Genomic DNA, 26,267 nt, shown 5'->3' on the forward strand with positions numbered 1-26,267 from the left:
ATTTGGTTTTTGAAGAGTTTTTCCATTTCTGTTCATATATTCAGCATTAGTTGTCTCAGCTCCTGTATCTCATTTGAACTATTGGTTTGTTCCTTTGAATGGGCCATATCTTCAATTTTCCGAGCGTCATCCATTATTTTCTGCTGGTGTCTGGGCATTTGATCAGATTTCCCTGGGTGTGGGACCCGGCTGGTTGAAAGGTTTTTCTGTGAAATCTCTGGGCTCTGTTTTTCTTTTCCTGCCCAGTAGGTGGCGCTCGTGGCGCTCATCTGTCTGCGGGTCCCACCAGTAAAAGATGCTGTGTCTCCTTTAACTTGCCAATCCGAATCTCGCAGTCGGCCTGGGAAACCGCGTGTGGGTGGGGGTCGCCAGCCGCCGCGGCTTGGGAGAGTGCCGGTCCAAATTGCCCAGCTGGCCCGAGACACCAAGCATGGCGGAGGGCCCCGCTATCCAACGTTCCCAGTCAGACCGGGGAGCCACGTGCGTGGAGGGGACCCCAGTCGCCAGCCGCCCCGGCCAGGAAAACGCGTGCCCCTCGGGTATCTCACCGCAGCAGATTCTCCCTGCCCGTTCAGCCGTTCCAGAATGGGTACGCTGTCTTTTTGGTCTCTGTCGTGGCTCCGGGAGCTGTTTCGTATTGTTTCTGTTTCTTTAGTTGCTTTTCTGGAGTAGGAACTAAGACCCGCGCGTCTTACTAAGCCACCATCTTCTCCGGAAGTTCCTTCAGATATTCTTTTAAAAGTAAAATTTCCAGATGAGTGATACTTATTTTTAAAAATACAAAATGTTTAAATTTTAATGAAAATATTTCTAGAATGCATGCAATATTTCCTGCCTTCTAACGCAAGACTATACTGAACATGAGTTAACCTTTTTATGAGTCACCTACACATTAATTTACTGTGCTATACAAAATTACAGGCTCAGAGGGCTATCCGAGGAAATACAGCTTTCTGTTCTTATATTAAGTGGCCACTGAGGCCTTAACTGTGAGCTTTTCTTTTTATTTCTTTTGCATGGCAGACACTGGGAATTGAACCCGGGTCTCTGGCATGGCAGGCGAGAATTCTGCCACTGAGCCACTACGGTCCGCCCTTAACTGTGAGCTTTTATATGTAATTTTCCTGAACAGGAAAAACGCATTTTTACCTTTTAATAAAGTAACACACACACTCATTGTCAGAACGTAGGATTCTATAGATCAGCAAAAAAAAAAGTAATAGAGTCCACACAGAATTCAGAGAAAACCTAAATTTTCTGGACTTTTTGCTTTTTGGGTGAATAGAGATTAAAAAAAAAAAAGATAATATACACGTTTTCTATTTTTGTATTAAAATGGCACCATATAACTTTCCAGAAACCTACAACCTCCAGATGGATCACCAGACCAGATAAGTTTTGAAACCTAGAGAGCCCAGCCTCTCCAGAGCATCAGCTAGTTCCATCGCCCTACCCCATATTGCTGACAGCCCTTCCAACATCAAAAAGTTACAATGGCCATAGTCCAAACACCCCTAAAGAGTGGGATAGAAAGATCAAAGGTGATAGTGGATTGAGCATGACTGCTCAATTGTTAAATTGAGATTTCTTTTTCTCCAGTACCTTAGAGTAGCAAGAAGTAATAACTTAAAATTGTAGAATTGTAACCCATACCAAACTGTGAAGTCTGTTCTACAACTATTGTGCTGTGCTTTGAAATTTATTGCTTTTTTGTTTACACATTAATTTTTCACCAAAAGGAAAAAAAAAGTCAATTGTGATGATAAAAAAATATTTATTCCTTCTAGTCTCCTATGCTCTGGAGCAGCTGGAAGGAAAAATCTAAGATGATGATATGGTAGTCCATGACAAACTCTGGGACCTATCCTGTAACTTCTTGGTGAAGAGTGCTTTGAAAACTACTGCTTTTTTTCCTTCTTTGCTCTGTATACATGCTATATTATACAATAAAAAAAAAGTTGGAAAAAAAAACAGAACCATAATTAAAGGATGGAAAGAATCCCAAATGTCCATCAACTGATAAAAGGCCAAACAAAATGTGGCTTATTCATAAAATGTAATATTATGCAGCAGTAAGAAGAAATAAGGTCCTGAATATTAATACCTTAATATTCTTTCATCATTAACAGTTGTGGGTGGGCAACGGTGGCTCAGTGACAGAGTTCTTGCCTGCCATGCCAGTGACCCAGGTTCAGTTCCTGGTGCCTGCCCATGTAAAAAATACAAAACAAAAACAAAAACAACTACTAAAAAAACAATAACAGTTGTACCCACTGATACTAGGGGTAGATAATAAATAGGGGGGGAAGGGGTAAGGGGTATTTTGGATTTTCTCTTTGGAGCAATCAAAGTGTTCTAAAATTGAGTGTGATGATGACTACACAACTAGGAGATAATACTGTGAGACACTGACTGTATACTTTGGATGGATTATATGGCATGTGAATATATCTCAATAAAATTTGCAGTTAAAAAAAAGAAATGCACCAGATGGTTCAGTGGTACAATGCTCACTCTCCCTGAGGGTGACCTGGGTTCAATTCCCGGACATCGTACGAAAAACAAAACAAAAAAAACACCAGGAGGGCGGGCCGCGGTGGCTCAGCGGGCAAAGTGCTTGCCTGCTATGCCGGAGGACCTCGGTTCGATTCCCGGCCCCAGCCCATGTAACAAAAACGGAGAAACAGAATACAATAAAACAAGAAAATGTTTAAAAATGTTTCCCTTTCTTCCTTCCTTCCTTCCTTCTATCCTTCCTTCCTTCTCTCTGTCTTTCCTTTAAAAAAAAAAAAAAAAAAAAAAAAAAAACACCAGGAAGTCCTCTTGGGGGAATGGGGAGAAAGGGAGAAAAATCCATTTGGAGAATTCCTGATATTCTCACAAGCAGTGGGGACAAACAAATCAACAGGTCGAGCCCTCAATCTTGGGGTTTGTTCCTATGAAACTTATTCCCGCAAAGGACAGGCTAAGCCTACTTAAAATTAGGCCTAAGAGTCACCCCCAGAAAACCTCTTTTGTTGCTCAGATGTGGCCTCTTTCTCTCTCTCATCAACACGGCAAGTGAACTCACTGCCCTCCCCCTGTCTACATGGGGCATGACTCCCAGGGGTGTGGACCTTTCTGGCAACATGGGACAGAAATCCCGGGATGAGCTGGGACTCAGTACCAAGGGACTGAGAAAACCTTCTCAACCAAATGGGGGAAGAGCGAAATGAGACGAAATAAAGGGTCAGTGGCTGAGAGATTCCAAACAGAGTTGAGAGGTTATCCTGGTGGTTATTCTTACACAGTAAATAGAAATCAGCTTTTTTAGTTAAGGTATAATGGAGAGGCTGGAAGGAACTGCCTGAAAATGTAGAGCTGTGTTCCAGTAGCCATATTTCTTGAACACGATTGTATAATGATACAGCTTTCGCAAGTGAGTGCGTGATTCTGAAAACTTGTGTCTGATGCTCCTTTCATCTACTTTATTGACAGATGAGTAAAACATATGGATTAAAAATAAATAAATAATAGGGGGAACATATGTTAAAATAAATTTAGTAGATTGTAATGCTAGTGATCAATGAAAGGGAGGGGTAAGGGGTATGGTACATATGAATTTTTTTTCTGTCTTTTTCTTTCTTTTTCTGAATTGATGCAAATGTTCTCAGAAATTATCACGATGACAAATACACAACTATGTGATGATATGGTGAGTTACTGATTATATATCAAGAATGGAATGATGATATGGTAAGAATGTGTCTGTATGTGGTTATGTTTAATAAATAAATAATTAAAAAGTGCATTTCATTAAAAATTTCATAACAGAAATTCTTAGCAGAGCTGTACGTAACATCTTTAAAAGAGATTCCATTATTTTCTACTAATGTAAAAGCATCTATTAGTAAATCTTTATCAGAGATATGATAACCATTGTTTTACTTCCCTTTGCCTAATGCCCAAAGCTCCGTATTTTCTTGAAATAATCCAGAATTTTGGACCCACATTCTTTTTTTACATTTTTCAATTATTTAAAAAAATATTTAACATGTGCAATAAGGTTCACAGCCAATTTATAATTAAACTGTAGATTTTACTTGGCTTTGTTGCCAAACCTGCTTTCTATACCTGTTCCATCTCTCTGAGCACCTGGCTGACACGTCTCCACTGCTTTAAGCAGTCAGTATCACAAGACAGTAAGTCTGGTGCCAATGTCATTTGTGTTTCTCTACAGGTGACCTTTTTTCTACATTACAGGCTTTTTTCCTTTATCCTGAATACTCTGAAAATTCAAGATGCACTTAGATTTTTATGCTTTTTAAATCAGATTCCTGTTTAAGACTTTGTGGTCCCTTCTGATATTAAGATTCAAGGTTCTCTTCAGCTCCAAGATATTCTTCCTTATTTCCTTGATAATTGCCTCTCATCAGTCTTCTCTGTTCTCTCCTCTCACACAGATTTTGGGATCCTCTTCAGGTTTTTAAAATGTTCTCTCATAATATTCCTTTTCTTTATCTTTTTCCTAGGTTTTCCTTAAGAATATCAAGTGTCCACTCTAACCTGTCCTAACAGAGGTGTGCTCACAGTTACAGGAAACTCGGGAGGAGGATCTACTTCTGCCTGAGGGAGTTAAGAGGAAGGGCACGAACCGCCCTGAAGAATGACCAGGGGGTTACCATGCAAGCAACAAGGGAAAGATGCCTGCAAACAGGCAAAACATCATGTACAGAGGCAGAGATATGAAAGAACATAAAAAATAAATGAACAAATGAAAGAATTAATAACTGCTGTGTTGTAAGAACCCCACTCAGCACAAGACTTGTGGAGCACAAGTGAAGGAAATGCGAGAGCTGAGGATGAGCAGGTGGACAGAGGTCAGATGAAGCATTTGCTGATGCGTCATCCAACCAACATACATATCAGAAATTCTGTAAACCCAACATACATATTAGAAATTCAATGAATTATTAAAATAGTATCTTAAATTAGAGGGGGAAGATGTAGCTTACATAATCAGGTAGTTATTTAGAAAAATAATTAATTGGATGTATACCTCACTCCCTAATACCAATATAAAACTGTAGTTGATCAATCATTGAAACATAAAAACATGTAAGCATAAAATGGTATAAGAAAATAGTAGATTCTTTTAGCCTCCAGTACCTTAGAGAAGCTAGAAATAAAAACCTAAAATTATGGAACTGTAACATATCCAAACTTTGAAATTTGTTCTACAACTAATTGTTACAATGTACTTTGAAATTTATTACTTTTTTGCATATGTCATTTAAAGAGAAGAAGTACAACAGCGAACATAAGATTTAACAAATGAGTATGACTGCTGAATCGTTATATTGCTATTTCTCTTGGTCTCCAGTGTCTTGGACTAGCTAGAAGGAAAAACAGAAAATCATGGAACTGAAAGCCATACCAAACTTTAAAATCTGTTCTATCAGTCACCTCTTTGTTGCTCAGATGTGGTCTATCTCTCTCTCAACCAACATACAAGCAAATTCTCTGCCCTCCCTTCTCTATGTGGGACATGACTTACAGGGGTGTGGACCTCCCTGGCAACATGGGACAGAAATCCTAGAATGAGCTGGGACTCAGCATCAAAGGATTAAGAAAACCTTCTCGACCGAAAGGGGGAAAAGAGAAATGAAACAACAAACTCAGAGATTTCAGAATCAAGAGGTTATTCTTACACATTATATAGATATTCCCTTTTTAGTTTAAGGTGCATTAGAGAGACTAGTTTCAGTAGCCATGTTTCTGAAGATGAATGTATAATGATATAACTTGCACAACGTGACTATGTGATTGTGAAAACCTTGTGTCTGATGCTCCTTTTATCTATAACATAGACAGATGAGTAAAAAATATGGATTAAAAATAAAATAATAGGGGGAACAAATGTTAAAAAAAATTGAGTAGATTGAAATACTAATGATCACTGAAAGGGAGTGGTAAGGGGCATAGAAAAAAAAATTAGGGGAACAAAGGTTAAAATACATTGGATAGGGCAAGCCATGGTGGCTTAGCAGGCAGAGTTCTTGCCTGTCATGCCAGAGACCCAGGTTTGAGTCCTGGTGCCTGCCCATGCAATCAATCAATCAATCAATCAAATAAATATTGGGTAGACAGAAATACAAGTGGTCAATGAAAGGGAGGGGTAAGGGGTATGGTATGTATGAGTTTTTCCTTTTTTCTTTTTATTTCTTTTTCTGGAGTAATGCAAATGTTCTAAAAAATTATCACGGTGATGAATATACAACTGTGGTAGTTAGATTCAGTTGTCAACTTGTCCAGGTGATTACGTTGCTGTGGACATGAGCCAATGATAAGTGAACCTCATCTATTGCTCATTACATCTGGGCCAGCTAGGAGGCATGTCTGCTGCAATGAATGATGTCTGATTTAATAGGTGGTGCTTAAATGAGAAAGGTCAACGTAGCATAGCCCAAGCAGCTCAGCATACCTCATCTCAGCACTTGCAGCTCAGCTCAGGCCTTTGGAGATGCAGAAAGAAAACACCCCAGGGAAAATTGTTGGAACCCAGAGGCCTGGAGAGAAGGCCAGAAGAGATCACCCTGAGCCTTTCCACATAAGAAAGAACCTCAGATGAAAGTTAGTTGCCTTCCCTCTGAAGAACTAATGAAATAAAACCCCTTTTATTAAAAGCCAATCTGTCTCGTGTGCTGCATTCTGGCAGCTAGCAAACTATGTGATGATATGTGAGCCATTGATTGTACACCATGTATGGAATGTTTGTATGTTAAGAGTGTTCATGTTGTGACTGTGTGATTGTGAAAACCTGTGTCTGATGCTCCTTTTATCTATCTTAACAGACGAGTAGAACATATGGAATAAAAATAAATAATAGGGGGAAAAAATGTTAAAATAAATTTAGTTTGAAATGCTGGTGATCAATGAAAGGGAGGGGTAAGGGGTATGATATGTAATTTTTTTTTCTTTTTGTTTTTATTTTTCTGTTGTCTTTTTATTTCTTTTTCTGAATTGATACAAATGTTCTAAGAAATGATCATGATGATGAATATGCAACTATGTGATGATACTGTGAATTACTGATTATATATGTAAAATGGAATGAGCATATATTAAGGATGTTTGCATTTTTTTCTTGTAATTTTTTTAATTAATAAAAAATTATAAAAAAAGAAAAAAAAGGAATGTTCATGTTTGTATGTCGTTTTGGTTTGTCAATTAAAAAAAAAAAAACACCTGAGGTCAATCTCCCAAAGGACAAAAAAAAAAATCTGTTCTATAAATATTTGTTAAAATGTACTTGGAAATTCAATGCTTTTCTGTATATATATTTCACAACAAAAACATTAAAATGGGCAAAATAAGTCAGAAACAAAAAGCAGTTATTGTTTGGTCTCATTTAGAAAATACTTATAAGAAAACAGGGCCCTAGATTGTAAGCTCTTGTAGCAGTCACATTTGACCAGACTGGTAATTATTATTCCTGGATTTTTAAAGGCTGTTTTATACATGTATAACCTGGCATTCAGAGGTAAGAACGAAGGTGATCAGGTCAGGATTACGGTAATTCAGAACACAGGGGTAAGGAAGAATGTATGTATTTTAGAACCTCACCTCCTCTTTGAGATCAAAGGAAGAAAGGTTTATTTTGTCAGGAAGCTAAATTTTCTGTAGCACATAACCTAACTCAACCTGTCTAGATAGCTCATTTAAACAAAAAAAAAAACCACAGGGAGCCCAGAATAAAAGTGAGGGCCTTTAATCTTGTATAGCTTAATGTAATACCTGCATATATCCCAGAATATATTAAGCAGATAATCAAGAAGTATTGGTATGGAGGAGACCCCGGGTTCATGCGGGAGACCTGGGTTTGCACCCCAACCTGTGCACTTCCCAAAGAAACCAACAAAATTCAACAAATGGTGCTGCAATAACAGGATACTCACATGGAAAAAGACAGAATGAAATGTGACCCCACTATACAGCATACACACATACACAAAAAACATACTGGCAAAGTTCCTTGAGGGATAGGAGAAAAAATATGGAACTACTAAACTTTACCAATGGGGAAAACCCTGATACTGTGTCAAACATTAGGGACACCCAAATAAACAGGCCAACCCTTTGATCTTGAGGCTTGCTCTTGTGAAGTTTACATATGTAGCAGAGAAGCTTAGCCTTCCTATAGATGTACTAAGAGTCACCTCCAGAGGACCTCTTTTGCTGCCCAGATGTGGCCTCACTCTCGTTAAGCCCAACTCTGTAAACGAAATCATTGCCCTCCCCCCTACATGGGACATACCACCTAGAGGTGAAAATTTCCCTGGAGGCTTGAGAGATGACTCCTGGGAATGAGTCTGACCTTGGCACCATGGGATCAGCAATGCCATCTTGACCAATAGGGGGAAAAGAACTATAACAAATAAGGTATTAGTGGCTGAGAGAGTTCAAATAGAGTTGAGAGGCTACTCTGGAGGTTGCTGCTATGCAAACTACAGTTAGACCTTGCTGCCTATCATAATTTGCAAAACCCCAACAAAAAACATTCTAGCCAATCCTAAAGAACACCTAGGGCAGTGCAGTTCCTAATATAACTATATGGACAGTTTAACTGAACAGCATAAGTACATGGAACCTTGAGTAGTGCATGAGATTTTGTAGCTTTGTCCAAAGTGATGCCCCAATAAATCCCAGAGTGATTTGAACAGTGAGTAAAAAAGTATTTGCAAAGTCCCCTTGGGGGAATGGTGAGAAGGGGGGAAAATTCAACTTCGCCATGTGGAGAATTCATGATATTCTCACAAGCAGTGGGGACAACCAAAGCAATAGGCTGAATCCTCAATTTGGGGCTTGTTCATATGAAATTCAGCCCCACAAAGGATAGGTCAAGCCTACTTAAAATTAGGCCTAAGAATCACCTCCAAGAGAATCTCTTTTGTTGCTCAGATGCGGCCTCTCTAGCCAACACAACAAGCAAACTCACCACCCTCCTCCTGTCTACATGGCACATGACTCCCTGGGGTGTGGACCTTCCTGGCAATCTGGGACAGAAATCCTAGAATGAGCTGGGACTCAGCATCAAGGGATTGAGAAAACCTTCTCGACCAAAAGGGGGAAGAGAGAAATGAGACAAAATAAAGCCTCAATGGCTGAGAGATTCCAAACAGAGTTGAGAGGTTATCCTGGAGGTTATTCTTACCCATTAAGCAGATATCACCTTGTTAGTCAAGACGTAATAGGAACTGCCTGAAAATGTACAGCTGTGTTCCAGTAGCCATGTTTCTTGATGATTATATAGTGATATAGCTTTTACAATGTGACTGTGTGACTGTGAAAACCTTGTGTGTGATGCGCCTTTTATCTACCTTGTCAATAGATGAGAGGAACATATGGAATAAAAATAAATAATAGGGGGAACAAATGTTAAAACAGATTTAGTTTGAAATGCTAGTGATCAATGAAAGGGATCAGTAAGGGGTGTGGCCTGTAAAATTTTTTTTTGTTTCTTAAAAAAAAAAAATTCTACAAAGTTTCCAGGCACTAGGGTACTTTCCAGAAACCTACAACTTCCAGATGGGTCTGTGGCTCAGATAACTCCTGAAACCTAGAGGGGCCAGTCTTTCCAGAACATCAGTGTTCTAGTTTGCTAGCTGCTGGAATGCAATATACCAGAAACGGAATGGCTTTTAAAAGGGGAAATTTAATGAGTTGCTAGTTTACAGATCTAAGGCCGAGAAAATGTCCCAATTAAAACAAGTCTATAGAAATGTCCAATCAAAGGCATCTGGGGAAAGATACCTTGGTTCAAGAAGGCCGATGAAGTTCAGGGTTTCTCTCTCATCTGGAAAGGCACATGGCGAACGCAGTCAGGGCTTCTCTGTCGGCTGGAAGGGCACATGGCAGACATGGCGTCATCTGCTAGCTTACTCTCCTGGCTTCTGGTTTCATGAAGCTCCCCGGGAGGCATTTCCCTTCTTCATCTCCAAAGGTCGCTGGCTGGTGGACTCTCTGCTTTGTAGTGTTGCAGCATTCTCTGCCCTCTCTGAGTCTCTCTCTCCAAAATGTTTCCTCTTTTATAGGACTTCAGAAACTAATCAAGACCCACTCAGATGGGTGGAGACATGTCATCCCCTAATCCAGTTTAACAACTGTTCTTAACTAAATCTCATCAACCAGGGAGATGATCCCATCACAGTCCCAAATACACAGCATTGAATAGAGACTATTCTACCTTTAAGAAATGGGATTTATATTAAAACATGACTTTTCTTAGGGGGCATACTTCCTTTCAAACCAGCACAATCAGCTAGCTTCATCTCCCGACCCTTTCTTACTGAAAGCCCTTCCATCATGAAAAAGTTAGAATGGGCATTGCCCAGATACCCTTAAAGAAAGGGAGAAGGATCAAAGGTGATGATAGAGTTATACAGAGAAGGTAAGGTTCAACAAACGAATATGACTGCTGAATCATTATACTGATATTCCTTTTGGTGTCCAGTATCTTAGAGCAGCTAGAAGTAAAGACCTGGAGTTGTGGAACTGTAACCCCACCACCAATCTCTGAAATCTGTTCTACAACTACATGTTGTGCTGTGCTTTGAAATTTATTGCTTTTTTGTATATATATTATTTTTCACAAAATGAAAAAAATATATATGCATATTCTTTCTAGCCTCCAATGTTGCAGAACAGCTAGAAGAAAAAATCTGAGAGGATGGTATGGTAGCCGATGACAAACTCCTGGATCTCTCCTGTAACCAGTTGTTCAAGAGTGCTTTGAAAACTATTGCATTTTTCTTTTTTTTTTTGCTTTATATATATGTTATGTTACACAATAAAAAAGTTTTCAGAACATCATTAAAATGGAAAAAATATATAAAATACTGGAGAAAAATGTTTTTATAATCACAGAACGATGAAGCCCTGTCTAAACCATATCACAAAAACCTAGATGCCATAAAATAAAAAGCAGATAAATTTTATTTCATAAAAATTAAATTTTTCTACATGAAATAATACCACAAACAAGGTCAAAAGATGACTGATGAATTTATACAAAACTGCAAAATGACAAAAGACTAAGTTCCTTAATATGAGAAAAGTACTCCTACATATCAAAAAGAGAAAGGAGATACAAATGACTTCCAAAATAAGAAAAGCTACTCACTCTCACTCATAAGAAACAAATTATAATTATAATAAGACCATCTGCACCTTATTAAAGATCAAGAAGTCTGATAATACAACTGGGTGGTGAAGATGTGGGGCAATATGTATTCTCCCACAAGGACTCATGTGAGTGTGCACTGACACAACTTCTTTGGAAGGTTATTCATTGCGACATTGTAGCTAAAGTCCAGAAATAACCTATATGTCCATCATAATGACGACTGGTTAAACAAGTGCTATGTAACACACCAGATCTGTTTGGAAGGACTTCTACAGCTGTTTGGAAAAAAGAGTTCCAATATTTAAAATGAAAAAAATAAGGCACAAAACAACATGCTAACATCTGTTTAATAGGAGTAAAATAGACAGATAAAGAAATACTATTTACAGATAGAGAATCTCTAGGAATATACATAAGAAACTGGTTACAGTGGTAGCCTACAGGAAAGGAAATAGTAAGAAGGGGTGGTTACTTTTCATTACCTACCTTTGAATTTTTTGCCATGATCAGATAACCCTAATCAAATTGATTATTTATTAAAATGCAGGCTCTAAAGTTGAGTCTTGGATTCCTATCAGGTTCTGCTACTTAAAAGCTGTATAAACTTTGAAAAGTTGAGCCTCAGTTTTCTCATCTGTAGTCACTCCTACAGAATTCACAGAAAGTACACAGCACATGTCTAACACACAGTAAGAGCTCAGTCAAAATTAGCTGCCATTCTATTCTTATGAAATTCTTCCTCAAGGTCTCAAAGACATGATCCCTGTTGTCCATCTCCTATTTTAACCTTTCTACAAACCTTCACCCGCACCTGCCTGCCAAATGATTCTGCAGGAAGTCCTGGCATCACCAATTCAACACATACATAAAAAGGTCACCCTTCCTCTGACAGGAGTTCTCCCTCCAGACTTCCATTTCTCTCTCAATGGCATCTTCACCTGCTAATCATCCAGACTCAAAATCAACTCACCCTTTAATATAAGGAATAAGGTGAGAAAATAATTCATCTACCACCAATCTTTGTTCATTCTTACTTGGCCACATTTCACATTTTTTCCTTCCTGACGCTACCAGCCCACAGTGAGTTTGTGTGATGCAGAACAGAAGCTATTCCACCAGGAATCTTCTCTCTCCAACCAGTGATAGACATATAATGGCCATAACCAATGTTCATACTCTAAAATAATGGTTTCTTAAATTATGTCAGATATTTAGCTTCATACTTCATTGCACCCTCCACAGTATCTTTATATTTGACCAATAAAAGAAAGTGAACACATCATAAATTCAGGATTTTACTTAGGGGACCTGAAGTATAAGAAAGAAGTTTAGGTGTGCATTTCCATGACTAGAAATTCATCATTATTTTGGGATTATCTTAAGATTCTCCCTTTTTTCTTACCAAATTAAGAGAAGATCATTATTTTTGGATTTCATAATTCTTATATGCTGCTCCACATTAACAGTTCACAGGAGAAAATTCTACAGTGAAAGGATGTAAAGTTTTCTGTCCTCTATGTAGACCAAAGCTATGTACCAAGTACTAAAATATTATATGATATATGGCAGTAAGGTAATTAATTATTTCACCCTGACAATGATGAAAATTAAGTTACAATAATAGAGATTTAAAAAAATAAAAAGTTTTTATGATTCTAAATGTGAACCTGCTTTGATTATAATATAAATGAGAGCAGTAGCAGCTCTCACTGCACCAGAAGTAAATGAGATTTTCTATTCCCCAGGATACTAAGTTCCCTCACTAGGAACAGGATGGTACAAACTCTAGGAGCTCTGCAAGACTTATTCCAACCTACCTAAAGAATTCCTGGAAGGATTATAAAACGAATAATGAAAAGAAATTGATTGTTTTCAGACTATGACTATTCAAACATAGTAAGAGAAGAAACAAAATGTCTTAGTATGAGATTTTTTTTCTTCTTAGAGAAATGAAAGCAGTTAGAAGAAATAAGGTTAGGAATGATCAGCGACATGAGTAAGAGTATCTAGGTAAGAATTTCCAAGGGGAAAAGTATGCACGTTTCTTTGAGAAAGCGAAACACATACATACATTAATTTAAATTTTGCTTACCTAGACCATAAATGTCCATATTTCTGTTTTACCCAGATTATTTGTAGGGCCAAAAGGAGGAAAGAAAAAGGAAGAGAGTGAGTAGAGAAAGAGAACAAAGAAATCCGGCAGGGGACCCAACAGCAGGAAGTTGCAAGAACTATATGGTTCTTCAAAGAGAATAAGAAATTCTACAGGGTATAATGGTCTGGGAGAAACCAAAAAAATCTATTGGAGATTCTGGTTAAAAACAAGAAATTGAACAGGAGACAAGCTAGAAAGGTGAGGGGTAATTACTGTCACCTAGCTAGATAATCTATAGAACATGTACAAAAAAGCAAAGTACAGGGTGGGCCACGGTGGCTCAGCAGGCAGAGTTCTTGCCTGCCATGCCTGAGACCCGGATTCAGTTCCCGGTGCCTTGCCCACACAAAATAAAAAAAAAAAAGAAAAAAGGAAAGTACAATATGATTTTTAATATATGTTCTCTAATGGGGACCTTTCCCAAGGTTGCTATTTTTTTTTTAAAATAGTGGCCCTTGCCTATGGAAAAGTCACAAACAGATCCATTTAAGAACATGACAAAAGCTAAGGAACCACAGAAAAGTATATGGGCACACACACATGCACACACACAATTTAACATAGTTTCAATCGGGTTGGAAATCCCTTAAGTCTGATCCATGGATTCCAGATATTGTTTGTAGTAGGTTGTTGCCCAGAAAAGTGTTCTTAATCTTCACCCATTCCAGCGGATGTAAACCCACTGTAGAGAGGCTCTTCTGACAATGTTATTTTTAGTGAAGGTGTGGCCAACTGACTGAGGATGGGTCTTAATCTTATTCCTGGAGGCCACAGAAAGAAAGGCATAGGGAGGAAAGGAAGCAGGAAGTCAGCTAGAACCTGGGAGAGAAAGGAGAGGACATCACCACAGAATGGGAAAGCCACGAAAGCCCCAAAAGTGCCAGCCAGAACACTACCGAAGCCTTCAACTTCTGAAACCGTGAGGCCATAAATTCCTGCGGTTTAAGTCAACCCACTGTGTGGTATTTGTCATAGCAGTCAGGAAACTAAGACACTGTTTTAAAGGCCTCAAGTCCCAAAATGACCCTATCTATTATAATATATTCCACTCCACCCTATCCGTCAAAAATTAAAATGATTCCCTTTGTGCCATTAATCTCAAGTAGTTAAGAAGAAGCACCTTAGGTAGTCACCTTGGCAAAGAACAATAATGCTGAAATGAGAAATGGAAGGAATGGATTTAGGTACTGGCTGTATCACTGATGAACATTATAACTTTATGTAAGTCTGAATGAATAAACAGAAGTGTTTTGTTTGTTTGTTTTTCACTATAAAAGGGGAGCAATATTTCTTAGTTCAATGAACATTTAATGATCATTGGACATGTTTCAGGCCCTTCGGGAAACAAAGACACATGAGGCAACCCTCAAGGAGTTCAACAGACAAGCAGGCAGTTCTCCAACAATGTGATTCATACTCAACATACAAAGAGGATGGAGCCTCCCTGAGGGACACTCAGGGAACAAGAGTCTGGTTCCCAGATAGATAAAGTAGGCAAAGGGTGCAGCCCACACATGCAAAGACACCAAGGTGTGAGAAAGCAGGCTATTTTCAAGGAAATTTAAGGAGTTGGCTAAGGGAAGAGCCTGTGCTACCACGTAAGAGCACTGAGCAATAAGATTAGACAACAGGTAGGAGAACGTGTGATTAATAGCTATCGCAAGGGAGATAGATACTACAGAATAAGACAGTTTGATTTACCCAGCCTACCTGGCTGCCCCCATTGTCAGTTATTAGAACAGAGGTCACTTAATATCTTACTTCTAAAAATTAGCTGAATCACAAATGGAAAAACTACTCTTACTCTGACAATATATGAACTACAAATTTCTAATGAGAAAAATGACCAGTCAATTAAGAACTCCATGGTTTACAAACCCTGATTAATCAACCAAATTCTTTCTGAGCCACCACTTACTAGAAACATTATTCCCTAATGTAGCTTTCTGGTCTCTTCGCTGACAGACTCACAAAACTCCACTCCTTTTTCTCTGCCCTTCTCATGCCCCAGTCTAACTCAGACAGCAATCAGCAGGGACTAAAGGAAAGGCAAAAAAAAAAAGTGATCATGAACATTTCTTAAAAGGCCAGAATTAACTTCAGACTACATTTATGTTATTAGTATGTGTCAATCAGACTAAATTATTTTCCCATAATCTCTCTTCTGCCTCACTTGCCCTTTCAAGGCCAATTTTTCCACCTACATTTTTGGGATCCCATTTTCTCCTGCCTTCTGAGGTTTCTAGCCCCAACAATCATCTTTTTCTTTCTTCTACCTCGGACTCCCTGTTTAGGCTCATCCCCTTCTCAACATACCACCTCCATGACGTAAACATGTCAAGTCTCCCTTCTCATGTGCGAAACCATTCCTTTAATGTTTACCCAGTGTTCAGTAAGTGCCTGGGACTGGCAAGGCCTTGGCACAGCCTTTGTGAAGCTCTATGAGGCAGTGACGAAGGTAACTCAGACTGACAGCCTCTATTCTGTGCAAACCCAGTAACGAAGGCCTAAGAAACCTCCTGGTACCAAAAGTCATCTTAGGAAAGCAACTCTTCAAAAGGAGTAAAAGGAGTAACCGGCCAGAGTTTGACTCTAAAAAATAAATTCATTTTTTCTGCAAGAATTTCAATAATAAGGTGCGTTAAGCAAAATTCTCCTATCACAAAGCAAGTTCACCTTCTAGTTATATCTATTTTTTGCTCGAGTAAACCTTTTCTTTTCTTAGCACTACTAGAATTGCCAAAAAAAAAGCACAAGTCTTCTGAAACGTTACCAGTTGCAACATCCATTGTTGTGATAAATAAAACAGAAAACCCACAAACACTCTTTTCCCACACAAGCATCATCAGTTTCTGTAGTGGTTTGCCTAACACAAATAGTGCTCCCTAAATAATCTGCTGCAGCATTACATTCAATTCACTGCCTTGAAAGGGGAAGTCATGCTACAGAAGCGCAGAGAACCATACCCAGCATGGGTCAGGAAGATCCCCCTGAGGAAGTGAGACTGAGGGATGAGTAAGAGGCAGTTAGGAAAAGGGCAAAGGGAGTCAAAGAGGGGGAAAAGCTGTGCCAAGGCAATCAGGCCCTAAGGTGAGACGGGCCCCCACGCACTTTAAGGAGCAGAAACCATGGGAAAGAGGGAGAAGAGTGATTTGTGAAATTAAGCTGTTGAAGCAAGATGTGGTTTTGTTGAAACATGGAAGGGCCTGGATTTTACGTTATCAACAAAAGGAAACCAGGAAAGGTTAGCCACATTTCTCTACTTCTTCCTTTCAAGACTGGGCTTTTTTTTTTTTAAGGATTCAGCAAATTTTATTTAATTCACTTATTAATTAAAAAAATTTAACAAACTAAAACATTAACATGTGATCATTCCATTCTACATATATAATCAGTAATTCACAAGATCATCACAGTTGCATACTCATCATTTCTTAGAACATTTGCATCAATTCAGAAAAAGAAATAGAAAGACAACAGAAAAAGAAATACAATGAAAACAGAAAAAAAAAAGATTATACAAACCATACCCCTTACCCCGCCCTTTCCTTGATCACTAGCATTTCAAACTGAATTTATTTTAACATTTGTTTCCCCTATTATTTATTTTTATTCCATATGTTCTACTCACCTGTTGACAAGGTAGATAAAAGGAGCATCAGACACAAGGTTTTCACAATCACACAGTCACATTGTGAAAGCTTTATCATTATACAATCATCCTCAAGAAACATGGTTACTGGAACACAGCTCTACATTTTCAGGCAGTTCCCTCTAGCCTCTCCATTACATCTTGAATAACAAGGTGATATCTACTTAATGCATAAGAATAACCTCCAGGATAACCTCTTGACTCTGTTTGGAATTTCTAAGTCATTGATACGTTGTCTCATTTCACTCTTTCCCCTTTTGGTAGAGAAGGTTTTCTCAATCCCTTGATGCTGAGTCCCAGCTCATTCTAGGATTTCTGTCACAGGTTGCTAGGAAGGTCCACACCCCTGGGAGTCATGTCCCACGTAGACAGGGGGAAGGTGGTGAGACTGCTAGTTGTGTTGGCTGGAGAGAGGGGCCACATCTGAGCAACAAAAGAGGATCTCTTGGGGGTGATTCTTAGGGCTAATTTTAAGTAGGCTTGACCTATTCTTTGTGGGGTTAACTTTCATATGAACAAACCCCGAGACTGGGGGTCAGCCTATAGCTTTGGTTGTCCACACTGCTTGTGAGAATATCAAGAATTCAACTTGGGGAAGTTGAATTTCTCCCGGTTCTCACCATTCCCCAAAGGGGACTTAGCAAATACTTTTCCACTCACTGATCAAATCACTCTGGGATTCATCGGGGCATCACTCTGAAGACTGGGCTTCTTGAAAGAGCAGTCTACACTTGTACCAAGCCTGCACTTCCTCCCACATGCTCTTCTCAACTCCAGGCAATCTGACTGCTGTACTCTGTTCAAAATGCTCTCTTCCAAATATCTGTGGATCTTCAGTTGCTAATTCCAAGGGGCCCTTTTGGCTCTAACCTGATTTGTCCCATTTGCAGCATGAGACACTGCTGACCACAATGCCATATCAACTCCACCAATTTTTTCATTTTATGGCTTATTTTCTCCAGTCTTTTCCCCAAGATTCTCTTTCATTACCTACTCCCTTAAACGCTGTTGTCTGTCAAAATTCTATCCGTGGCCTGAGACATTCTCAAATCCTCTCTATTTTCTCTACATCATCTCATCACCCAATGTGAGATTTTGGTCACGATTTCCAAATTTACATACACAACTCAGACCTCCCTCCAGAGCTACAAACTTATATATTAAACTATTTCCACTTCGGTGTCTTATAGGTATGTCAAATAGAACAGTTTCAAAACCAAACACAAATACCTCCCTACCATTTCAAATATGTAGCTCTCTTCAGCCCTCTTGCCAGACTAGGTTCAGAACCTCACCACTTCACTCTCTCTCACTTTTTAAATTTTTTTATTACATTAGAATAGTTGTAGGTCTACAGAAAAAAATAAAATACAGAGTTCCCATTATTACCACTTCTCTTCAAGTTTACTTTGGCAGATTCTTCTGGGCTACCTACCTACAGTTATCCCCAGGCAAGCCAATGGGAGTCTGAATCCACTGAGAGTCAGGATGATCTGGCTTCCTCCAAGCTTAAAATTCCTTGGTGAGTCCCCATTGCCTAGTTCAAATTCCTGATGTCTGATCTGTCAGGGCCTTACAGCCCTGCCTTACTCTACAGCCTCCTCTCTCCCACACTTCAACTCCACACCAGACTCTTCCCCATGCTAAATTTTTGGTAGTTCTAGCATCCTATGCTCTAGGCTTCTGCATACATTTCTTCCTTCCCAGGAACACTAATTCTTCTTCCCACCCTTTTCCTCTTCACCTGGCCAACTTGTCTCTCCTCCAGGAAGCTTCACCAGAAGACCCTCCTGTTACCCTTTCTGGGTTACACAGGACTCCCAGGTATTCCCACAGCACAGTTTAACACCAGGTTTGAATTTTTCACTCTGTTTATTAGTCCCCACTGGGCCGTCTCTTTGATATCCTCAGTGCTAACACTGGGAGTTAACAAGCGTTTTATGAGTGAAAGCACTGAACTGCAATGAGACCCTCAGGGAGTGAGGGTCCTAGAGCATGAGCCCTGCAATAGCAGGAGTCTGACCAGTCACAGTCCCTACTGGACCCTGAAGCCTGGAGCCGGGCTGACACACCTTGGCAGGCGTTCAGTACCTGTCTTAGAACGGCTGTGTGGATATCCTAGGGCCACCAGAAAGCATGTGGATATACTCTGAGCCCAAACTCTTTCTAGACTTGCTTTCCATTACTAACATTTTTGGTTTGTACAGGACCTACTTTCCCTGCAACACCAGTGTGGATAGCATGGTTTCTACTAACTAAGGAATGTTCTCTTTCTTCCACTGCAAAAAAAAAAAAACAATAAGAACACTGACTAACCCTGTAAACTAAAGGATTTCTAACCATAAGTCTAGGGAAAGATTTTCTGAACTGCTTGAAAATGGATGTGAAAGTTTCAATGCATGTAAGCAGGTACATTTTTCTGATGAGCGGGATTACAGTGTTCATTCATAATATAAAAATATATATGAAACTCCTTACCCAGAATGTTAAGCTGAATTAAGCTGTAACATTCACCATTGTCTTCTCAAATCTGTAGTTTGATATATCACTTGAACCTTAAGACTGTAGCCACTGCTAAATCGAATGTAACTGGAGAAGATGCAGCTGGCAGGCTACTATGCAAAGATTCTTCCTAGAATTTGCATCTAAGATTTTCCATAATTGGAAGAGTTGTTACGAGCAGTCTTCAAAAGTTAGTACTTTATTCTAACATAATCTCTACCCAACGTGAAACACAATGCATATTATACTGCCTGCTAGTGCGTTTCAGAAAAAAGCGTTACATTATGAACATGGGACAAAGGGTTATTTTTTTAATGCTTTCTAATTAAATGGAATTGAGAAATAACTGGGACCATCCAGATTTACAGGAAAGTCCTTTTTTCTTTTGTGAACACAACAGCAGGAGCCACACTTGTCACCAACCACTCCATTCAATCTCGGGAATAAAAGGTTCATAAATAAACAGAAGGAAATAAGCAACTGAAGTATTTTTGAAGAAATAAAAACTGAAGCTTTGTTCGAATTAAAAGGCACTTTAGGAAAAAAAAAAAAAAGACACTCTGGTTGATCTAAAGAAGCCAGACACAAAAAGTTCATACCATGAGTCTACTCCATTTTAAATGATTAAAACTTCTTGGTTCGAGACCAAGAAAGATTATTCTCCGGTGACAGACATCACTCCCCACAGGCCTGGGGAGAGGGGAATGAGCCTGGCTAGGAAAGAGCACGGTGGGGCTTTCTGGGGCAGAGAAAACCTTCTTTAGCCTGACTTGAGTGGGGAGTGCACTGACGTGTGCACCGGGACACTCGCTGAGCTGCACACTTAATACCCGTGCGTCCTACTACACGTAGAGCTCAACAGAGAAAATCAATGAGAAGGACACTCATCGTTTCTTTTAACCAAGACAACCCAGTTCTAGTTTTGTTCCGGGAAGGCTCTCTGCGGAGGATGACCCGCCTCTTCCAAGAGGAGCTCGCGAACCCCAGAAACTCTCTGCGGCACCCCACGGCCGCAGGCGAGGGGCACCCCAGAAACTCTCAGGGGCACCCCACGGCCGCAGGCGAGGTGCACCCCAGAAACTCTCAGGGGCACCCCACGGCCGCAGGCGAGGCTCACCCCAGAAACTCTCAGGGGCACCCCACGGCCGCAGGGGAGGCTCACCCCAGAAACTCTCAGCGGCACCCCACGGCCGCAGGCGAGGCGCACCCCAGAAACTCTTAACGGACCCCACGGCCGCAAGCGAGGTGCACCCCAGAAACTCTCAGCGGCACCCCACGGCCGCAGGCGAGGTGCACCCCACTAGCCGAGACAGCACACGCTCTCCGCCTTCTGAGACGGTAACCTGCGCAGTCCCCTGTTCCCAGCTTCCAAGTCCCCCAGGACTCCCACTGCTCCATACGTCCCCTGGTCCGAGCCCCTCAGGCCCGAAGTTCCCGGGACCCCCACCGCCACGTCCCCGGGTCCGAGACCCCCAATCGGCGCGAACCACCCCCCACAGAGATCCGCCGCCGAAACGTCGACGCACCCCTGCGGCCGCAAGGGGCCGCTGCGGAGCCGACCGACAGAGCACACGGGACGCATGCGTACGCGAGGTGGTCCCTCTTCGGCTTCTTTCGAGAGGGGGAATAGCGCTGCGCAGGCGCCCTGACGTCCCCGTGGGCAGCCCCGGCCACTTCCGCCTAGGGGGGCTAGGGGAGTCGGGCCGGATTGAGCCGGGCGCGCGACGAATGAGCGCGGCTGCTGAGCTGACCCGCGACTCACCAAGTACAGCTGCTGCCAGCGACTCTGGGCGTCCAGTTCCTCGAACTCCAGCTCGACCGTGACAGACATGGCGGCGGGTGCGAGGACAGCTTTGGCGGGCGGAGCGGCTCATGCCCCGCGCGGGCCGGGAACGCTGGGCGCCGCTGAGCGCATGCGCTGTCTGTGCTGGCGGCTGAGGGAAGCACCTGGAGCGTCGGACGTCAGCGCGCCGCCTCGGCGCGAGGAGGCGGGGAAGGGCGCGCGAGGAGGGCAGCGGGGCGGAGCGCACACAGGTGGGGGCGGGGCAGGCCCGCCCCGAGCCCCGCCCCCGGCGGCGCGGAAGGCCGAGGCCGGGTCACTTGCGCGCTCCCGCCCGCTTGCCCACTCCTCCCTCTTCTTTCCCTTCGGCCACATCTTTTTGACGCGGTCTTGAAGCTTTGTTTTAAGCCCCGTTAGGTCAGTACGGCCTCCCGTGCCTGCCCGGAGGGCCGCTGTCCCGCGCCGGCGGGCTGTGTGCTAAGCCGCGGTGGCCGAAGGAGGCGCAGCGGGCCGGGCGTTCGGGGACTACGCGCTGTGGAGAGCGCCTCACGGCCCGAAGGTCCGCGGCCGGGTGAAGACTGCCGGCGGCGTGCTCGCCGTGGAGACCGCCTCGCTCCCCGGGAGGACGGACGGCGAGCTCACCGGCTCAGAAGACGGCTTTCGCAGGGAGTGGGGAGCGTTAGGAGATGCTTAGCCGAGCCGTGCTACGTGGACATTGAAGCTTTACGCACTTAGAATGGAATGGGATTTACAGGTCTGTTCCTCAGTCGTGTGGCCCGGTGGCCTCCGCGGGGCCTCACCTGGAGCGTGTCTGTTGGCGCAAGGTCTGGGGGACGGAGCGGCCTGAGGGCTACAACGCGGAGGGTAGAGAAAGCACTTGCCGAAGTAGAACGGGGAAGCCCTCCCTGGAGCACTGGCTGTGGGAGCTAGCGGCAGCGGCCGCGGGCATGCAGTACCAGGCGTAGAAAAGTACCTGGTCCTGCGGCCTTTTCTTCCCGCATAGTGCAGTTAAGCTACCTCCCAGATAGGCGCACAGTCCAGCTGTCCAGGCCGTGCCCTCCTGTCCCCGGCTGGCTGGAATTGAGCGCAGTGTCTGCACAGTGCCCTGGGGTTGTGGGCGCATCAGGTCCTCGGAGAGCAGCTCAGGGGATTGCTTTCCCACCTGAAAGTAGGTTCTACCAAGGAAAGGGAAGCAGTTGGCCCACTTAAAGTCAGCTGAGACCGTCCAAGATGGGCAGCGCTGGGGGCACCTCCCTGGAAGGAGAAGCATCTTGATCTCAAAGCGCAGTTCTTTTTTTGTTGTTATTCTACTTATATAATCAGTAATTCACAGTATCATCACATAGTTGCATATGCATCATCATGATCATTTCTTGGAACATTTGCATCTATTCAGAAAAATAAATAAAACGAAAACAAAAAAATATATACATACCATACCCGTTATCCCTCCCTTTCATTGATCACTAGCATTTCAAACTAAATTTATTTTAACATTTGTTCCCCCTATTATTTATTTTTATTTCATATGTTCTACTTCTCTGTTGACAAGGTAGATGAAAGGAGCATCAGACACAAGGTTTTCGTAATCACACAGTCACATTCTGAAAGCTGTATCATTATACAATCATCATCAAGAAACATGGCTACTGGAACACAGCACTGCAATTCCCTCCAGCCTCTCCACTACATCTTGACTAACAAGGTGATATCTACTTAATGCGTAAGAATAACCTCCAGGATAACCTCTGAACTCTGTTTGGAATCTCTTAGCCATTGACACTTTGTCTCATTTCACTCTTCCCGCTTTTGATCAAGAAAGTTTTTCTCAATCCCTTGATGCTGAGTCTCATCTCATTCTGGGAATTCTGTCCCACGTTGCCAGAAAGGTCCACACCCCTGGGAGTCATGTCCCATGTAGACAGGGGGAGGGTGGTGAGTTTGCTTGTTGTGCTGGCTGAGAGAGAGGCCACATCTGAGCAACAAAAGAGGCTCTCGTGGGGGTGACTCTTAGGCCTAATTTTAAGTAGGCTTGACTTTTACTTTGTGAGGTTAAGTTTCATATGAACAAACCCCAAGACTGGGGACTCAGCCTATAGCTTTGGTTGTCCACACTGCTTGTGAGAATAATATCAAGAATTCAACTTGGGGAAGTTGAATTTTCCCCCTTTCTCCCCAGTCCCTGAAGGGGATCAAAGCGCAGTTCTTGTCTCCAGAAGTTTAACAACCCTTTGAAGCTTACTTGTGAGCGTTCCTCATTGGAGAAGCAGTTGCCTGCTTCTTTTATGTAGATATTTTTTCTTAGTTTGCAGCTAAGTTTCTAGAGCATTGAGTCTGTCACCAGCATAATTCGCATCAACTCTGAACTCCTTAGAAACAAATTTACCAGCCCTTCTCTGACCAACTGGATCAGAATCTCTGAGATAAGGCCCAGGAAATTGTTTACAAGTTCTTCACGTGATCCTTATGCATATTAAAGTTTGGGAATTTCTCTGGAAGTATATTTATACATTAGTTCAAGGCAGACTTGGCAGCCTTTCCAAAGTCCGAGTTTACTCTAACCTTTCTTGTGAGCAGGAACAGTGTTGGGCAAATGGGCAGGCAGAAGGGAAATCTGTCAAGATGGCTCCAGCTCTGTTTGGGCTCTTGGTGTAGACGAATGACGGTTGATTGAAAGTGGAGGAAAATATGCAGGCCTCATCTTAACATTTGTGGAGCCTTGGGGTAAGAGTAAGAGTAGAATTTAGAATGTAACCAAGCACAGGACCTAGGTTTTGCTGTCCAGTGTCTTACTTGAAGGTCTGCAACCATTTTCATTTTATCTGTCTGAGTTTCCCCCCATCTGGCTGGTGCTGTCTTTTTTTTTTTAATGGCTTTGATTACAGAGTTAATTTTCAATTGAGTAGCATAGCTGAGTTATAGGGCTGTCATGGCATGAGCAGTCAATTAGCAGACACTTGTAATATGCGAGACACTGCATACTCATTACTCTCCTCTGTCTGGGCCTGTAAAATTGGGCTCCTCTCTCTTCCAATCCTTAGAATATGAGGATAAGTAGGTCACAGCCCACAGGACAGTTGCTTCTTCTTACCTGGCTGACCCTGGGGTAATTATACATTAAAAAAGTTTTAACGTGGTACCATATACCTAACGCAGAAGTGTACGCTTCAGAGGTTCAACTGTACAGTTCAGAGGCTCACAATATTGTGTACCATCAAAAAAAAAAAAAAAGAATATTTATACAAGGTTTTACAAACTCTAGGGATAAAAAGGAAACAGAATAACTTGTTCTGATATTCTACTTATAAGATATGGCTTGTTCTCTCTGACAGATGATTCCAACCCAACTGGTTCCTAGCTGGTGTAGATGTTAAGTGCCATTTCCAAGAACTGCAAATCTAGACTTTTGTTGGTTAAGACTTCAGAATTGCTGAAGTCTTCTTGATAGTAGCCGTATTTTTATGTATATACTTTTTATACATTTGAGAAAATGCATAATGACCAAAGTATGAATTTAGTAGTTCTTTTATATGAAATTGTAATTTTTTATTTTTTTAGAAATTGTATCTTTTTGAAAGGAGCCATGTATATTTTTAAATAATGATACCAGTCAAAAGCGGAGTATTCTCTGCCTGGTGGGCTCAAATGGCCAATTCCTGAGACATTGGTCTTTCAAAGAGAGAAAGAATTTATTGCTAAGTGCAATTTTTAGTATTATAATGAGGTATAGGTCACTTATAGGTTAAAATTTAAGCTACTACACATGCCAGCTTGCCCATTTTGGTTAGATCCAGTTTTCTTTATCAATATAGCTTTGAATTGCGGTGGGTTAATTATGGGCTGACTCAGGCGCTTTATTAAATAAACATTAGGGGCTGTTTTTAGTGAAAATAAGACTCTAAAGTTGAAAAACCTGATAAAAGGACTACACGTGAGGGTGAGTCATAAAGTTTTTACAATCACAAAGGCACAAGATAAAGACTATACAATTATTATCAGAGATCAAGGCAGCTGGATTGCAGTTTTAGATTTCAGGAAATATACCAGAAAGTAAAAAGAAATGTCTATAAAATGATTCAATAATCACAGTCAACCCCTAAATCCTAGCTTCTGGGTTATAATAATGGTGCATATATGCATGAGATATGTATTTACTTTACAATATATATTTGGTGGATTGTATATTTGGATTCACAATAATGTCTTCACCTTACTCTATGGCCTCTTCAGCTTCGGCAGCCGAGGTTGGGAACCACTGAACCGCTACTCTAGACCAAAAGAAATGAGGCCAAGTAAGAGTCTGGAGTCTCTTCTTTCACTTGAATAGGGCCTGCCGTCTGAATTCATTTCCTACCTTAGAAGCACCTCTTCCCGAAATGATTAACATCAGGAACACCACTTACTACCCAAAGCCCCTATAACTAGAACTTCAGAGGGACAAAATATATCAAAATACAACCTAGTAGCTTAAAGTCTGTACGAGAGGTGTACATTTACAAAACCGGGTAAACGTTTGTTATGTTGCATAGATACCAGGGAGAATGGAATGTCAAATAACTACTATGTTTTTAAAAAATAAACCTTTCATTGAAATATGCTTACAGAAATGTACACAAGTCACAAGTGTGTAACTGAGTTTTTACAAAGGGAACCCAGCTGTATGTCAATACTCAGGTCAAGAAAAAGAATGCTAGCTGTGCACCTGAAATATCTGCCCCTCCCCCCCCAAAAAAAATCTGCTTCACCCTGCCTGATAGAACTATAGATTCGTTTTGCCTGTTTTTTCTGCATTTAATCTTACAGTATACACTCCTGTGTCTGACTTCTTTTGGTCAGCATGTTGGTGAGATTCATCCTTGCTGTTGCATGTAGAAATAGTTCATTTATTCTTGTTGCTAAATAGTAATCAACTGTTTGCATCACAATTTATTTGTTCTAAATTTGGTCATTTCCAGCTTGGGGTATTCATGAAGAGTACTGTTAGGTACATTTTTGTGCTTGTCTTCCGGTGGGT

The 26,267-nt window shown here is 41.4% G+C and overlaps 1 protein-coding gene across 2 annotated transcripts in view; it reads right to left on the reverse strand.

Moving 5' to 3' along the window:
* Positions 1-21,396, reverse strand: part of PTPN2 (protein tyrosine phosphatase non-receptor type 2) — a 120,059-nt gene extending 98,663 nt beyond the window's left edge. For both annotated transcript variants that reach the window (XM_077136050.1, XM_077136049.1), the window contains exon 1: positions 21,236-21,396. In XM_077136050.1, the coding sequence (XP_076992165.1) occupies positions 21,236-21,304 (69 nt within the window). In that variant the 5' untranslated portion in view covers positions 21,305-21,396. The remainder of the gene's footprint in view (positions 1-21,235) is intronic.
* Between the last annotated feature and the right edge of the window lie 4,871 nt (positions 21,397-26,267).

This window comes from Tamandua tetradactyla, chromosome 18 (genome assembly GCF_023851605.1).
Source record: "Tamandua tetradactyla isolate mTamTet1 chromosome 18, mTamTet1.pri, whole genome shotgun sequence".
In the NCBI taxonomy this organism is placed as follows: Eukaryota; Metazoa; Chordata; class Mammalia; order Pilosa; family Myrmecophagidae; genus Tamandua; species Tamandua tetradactyla.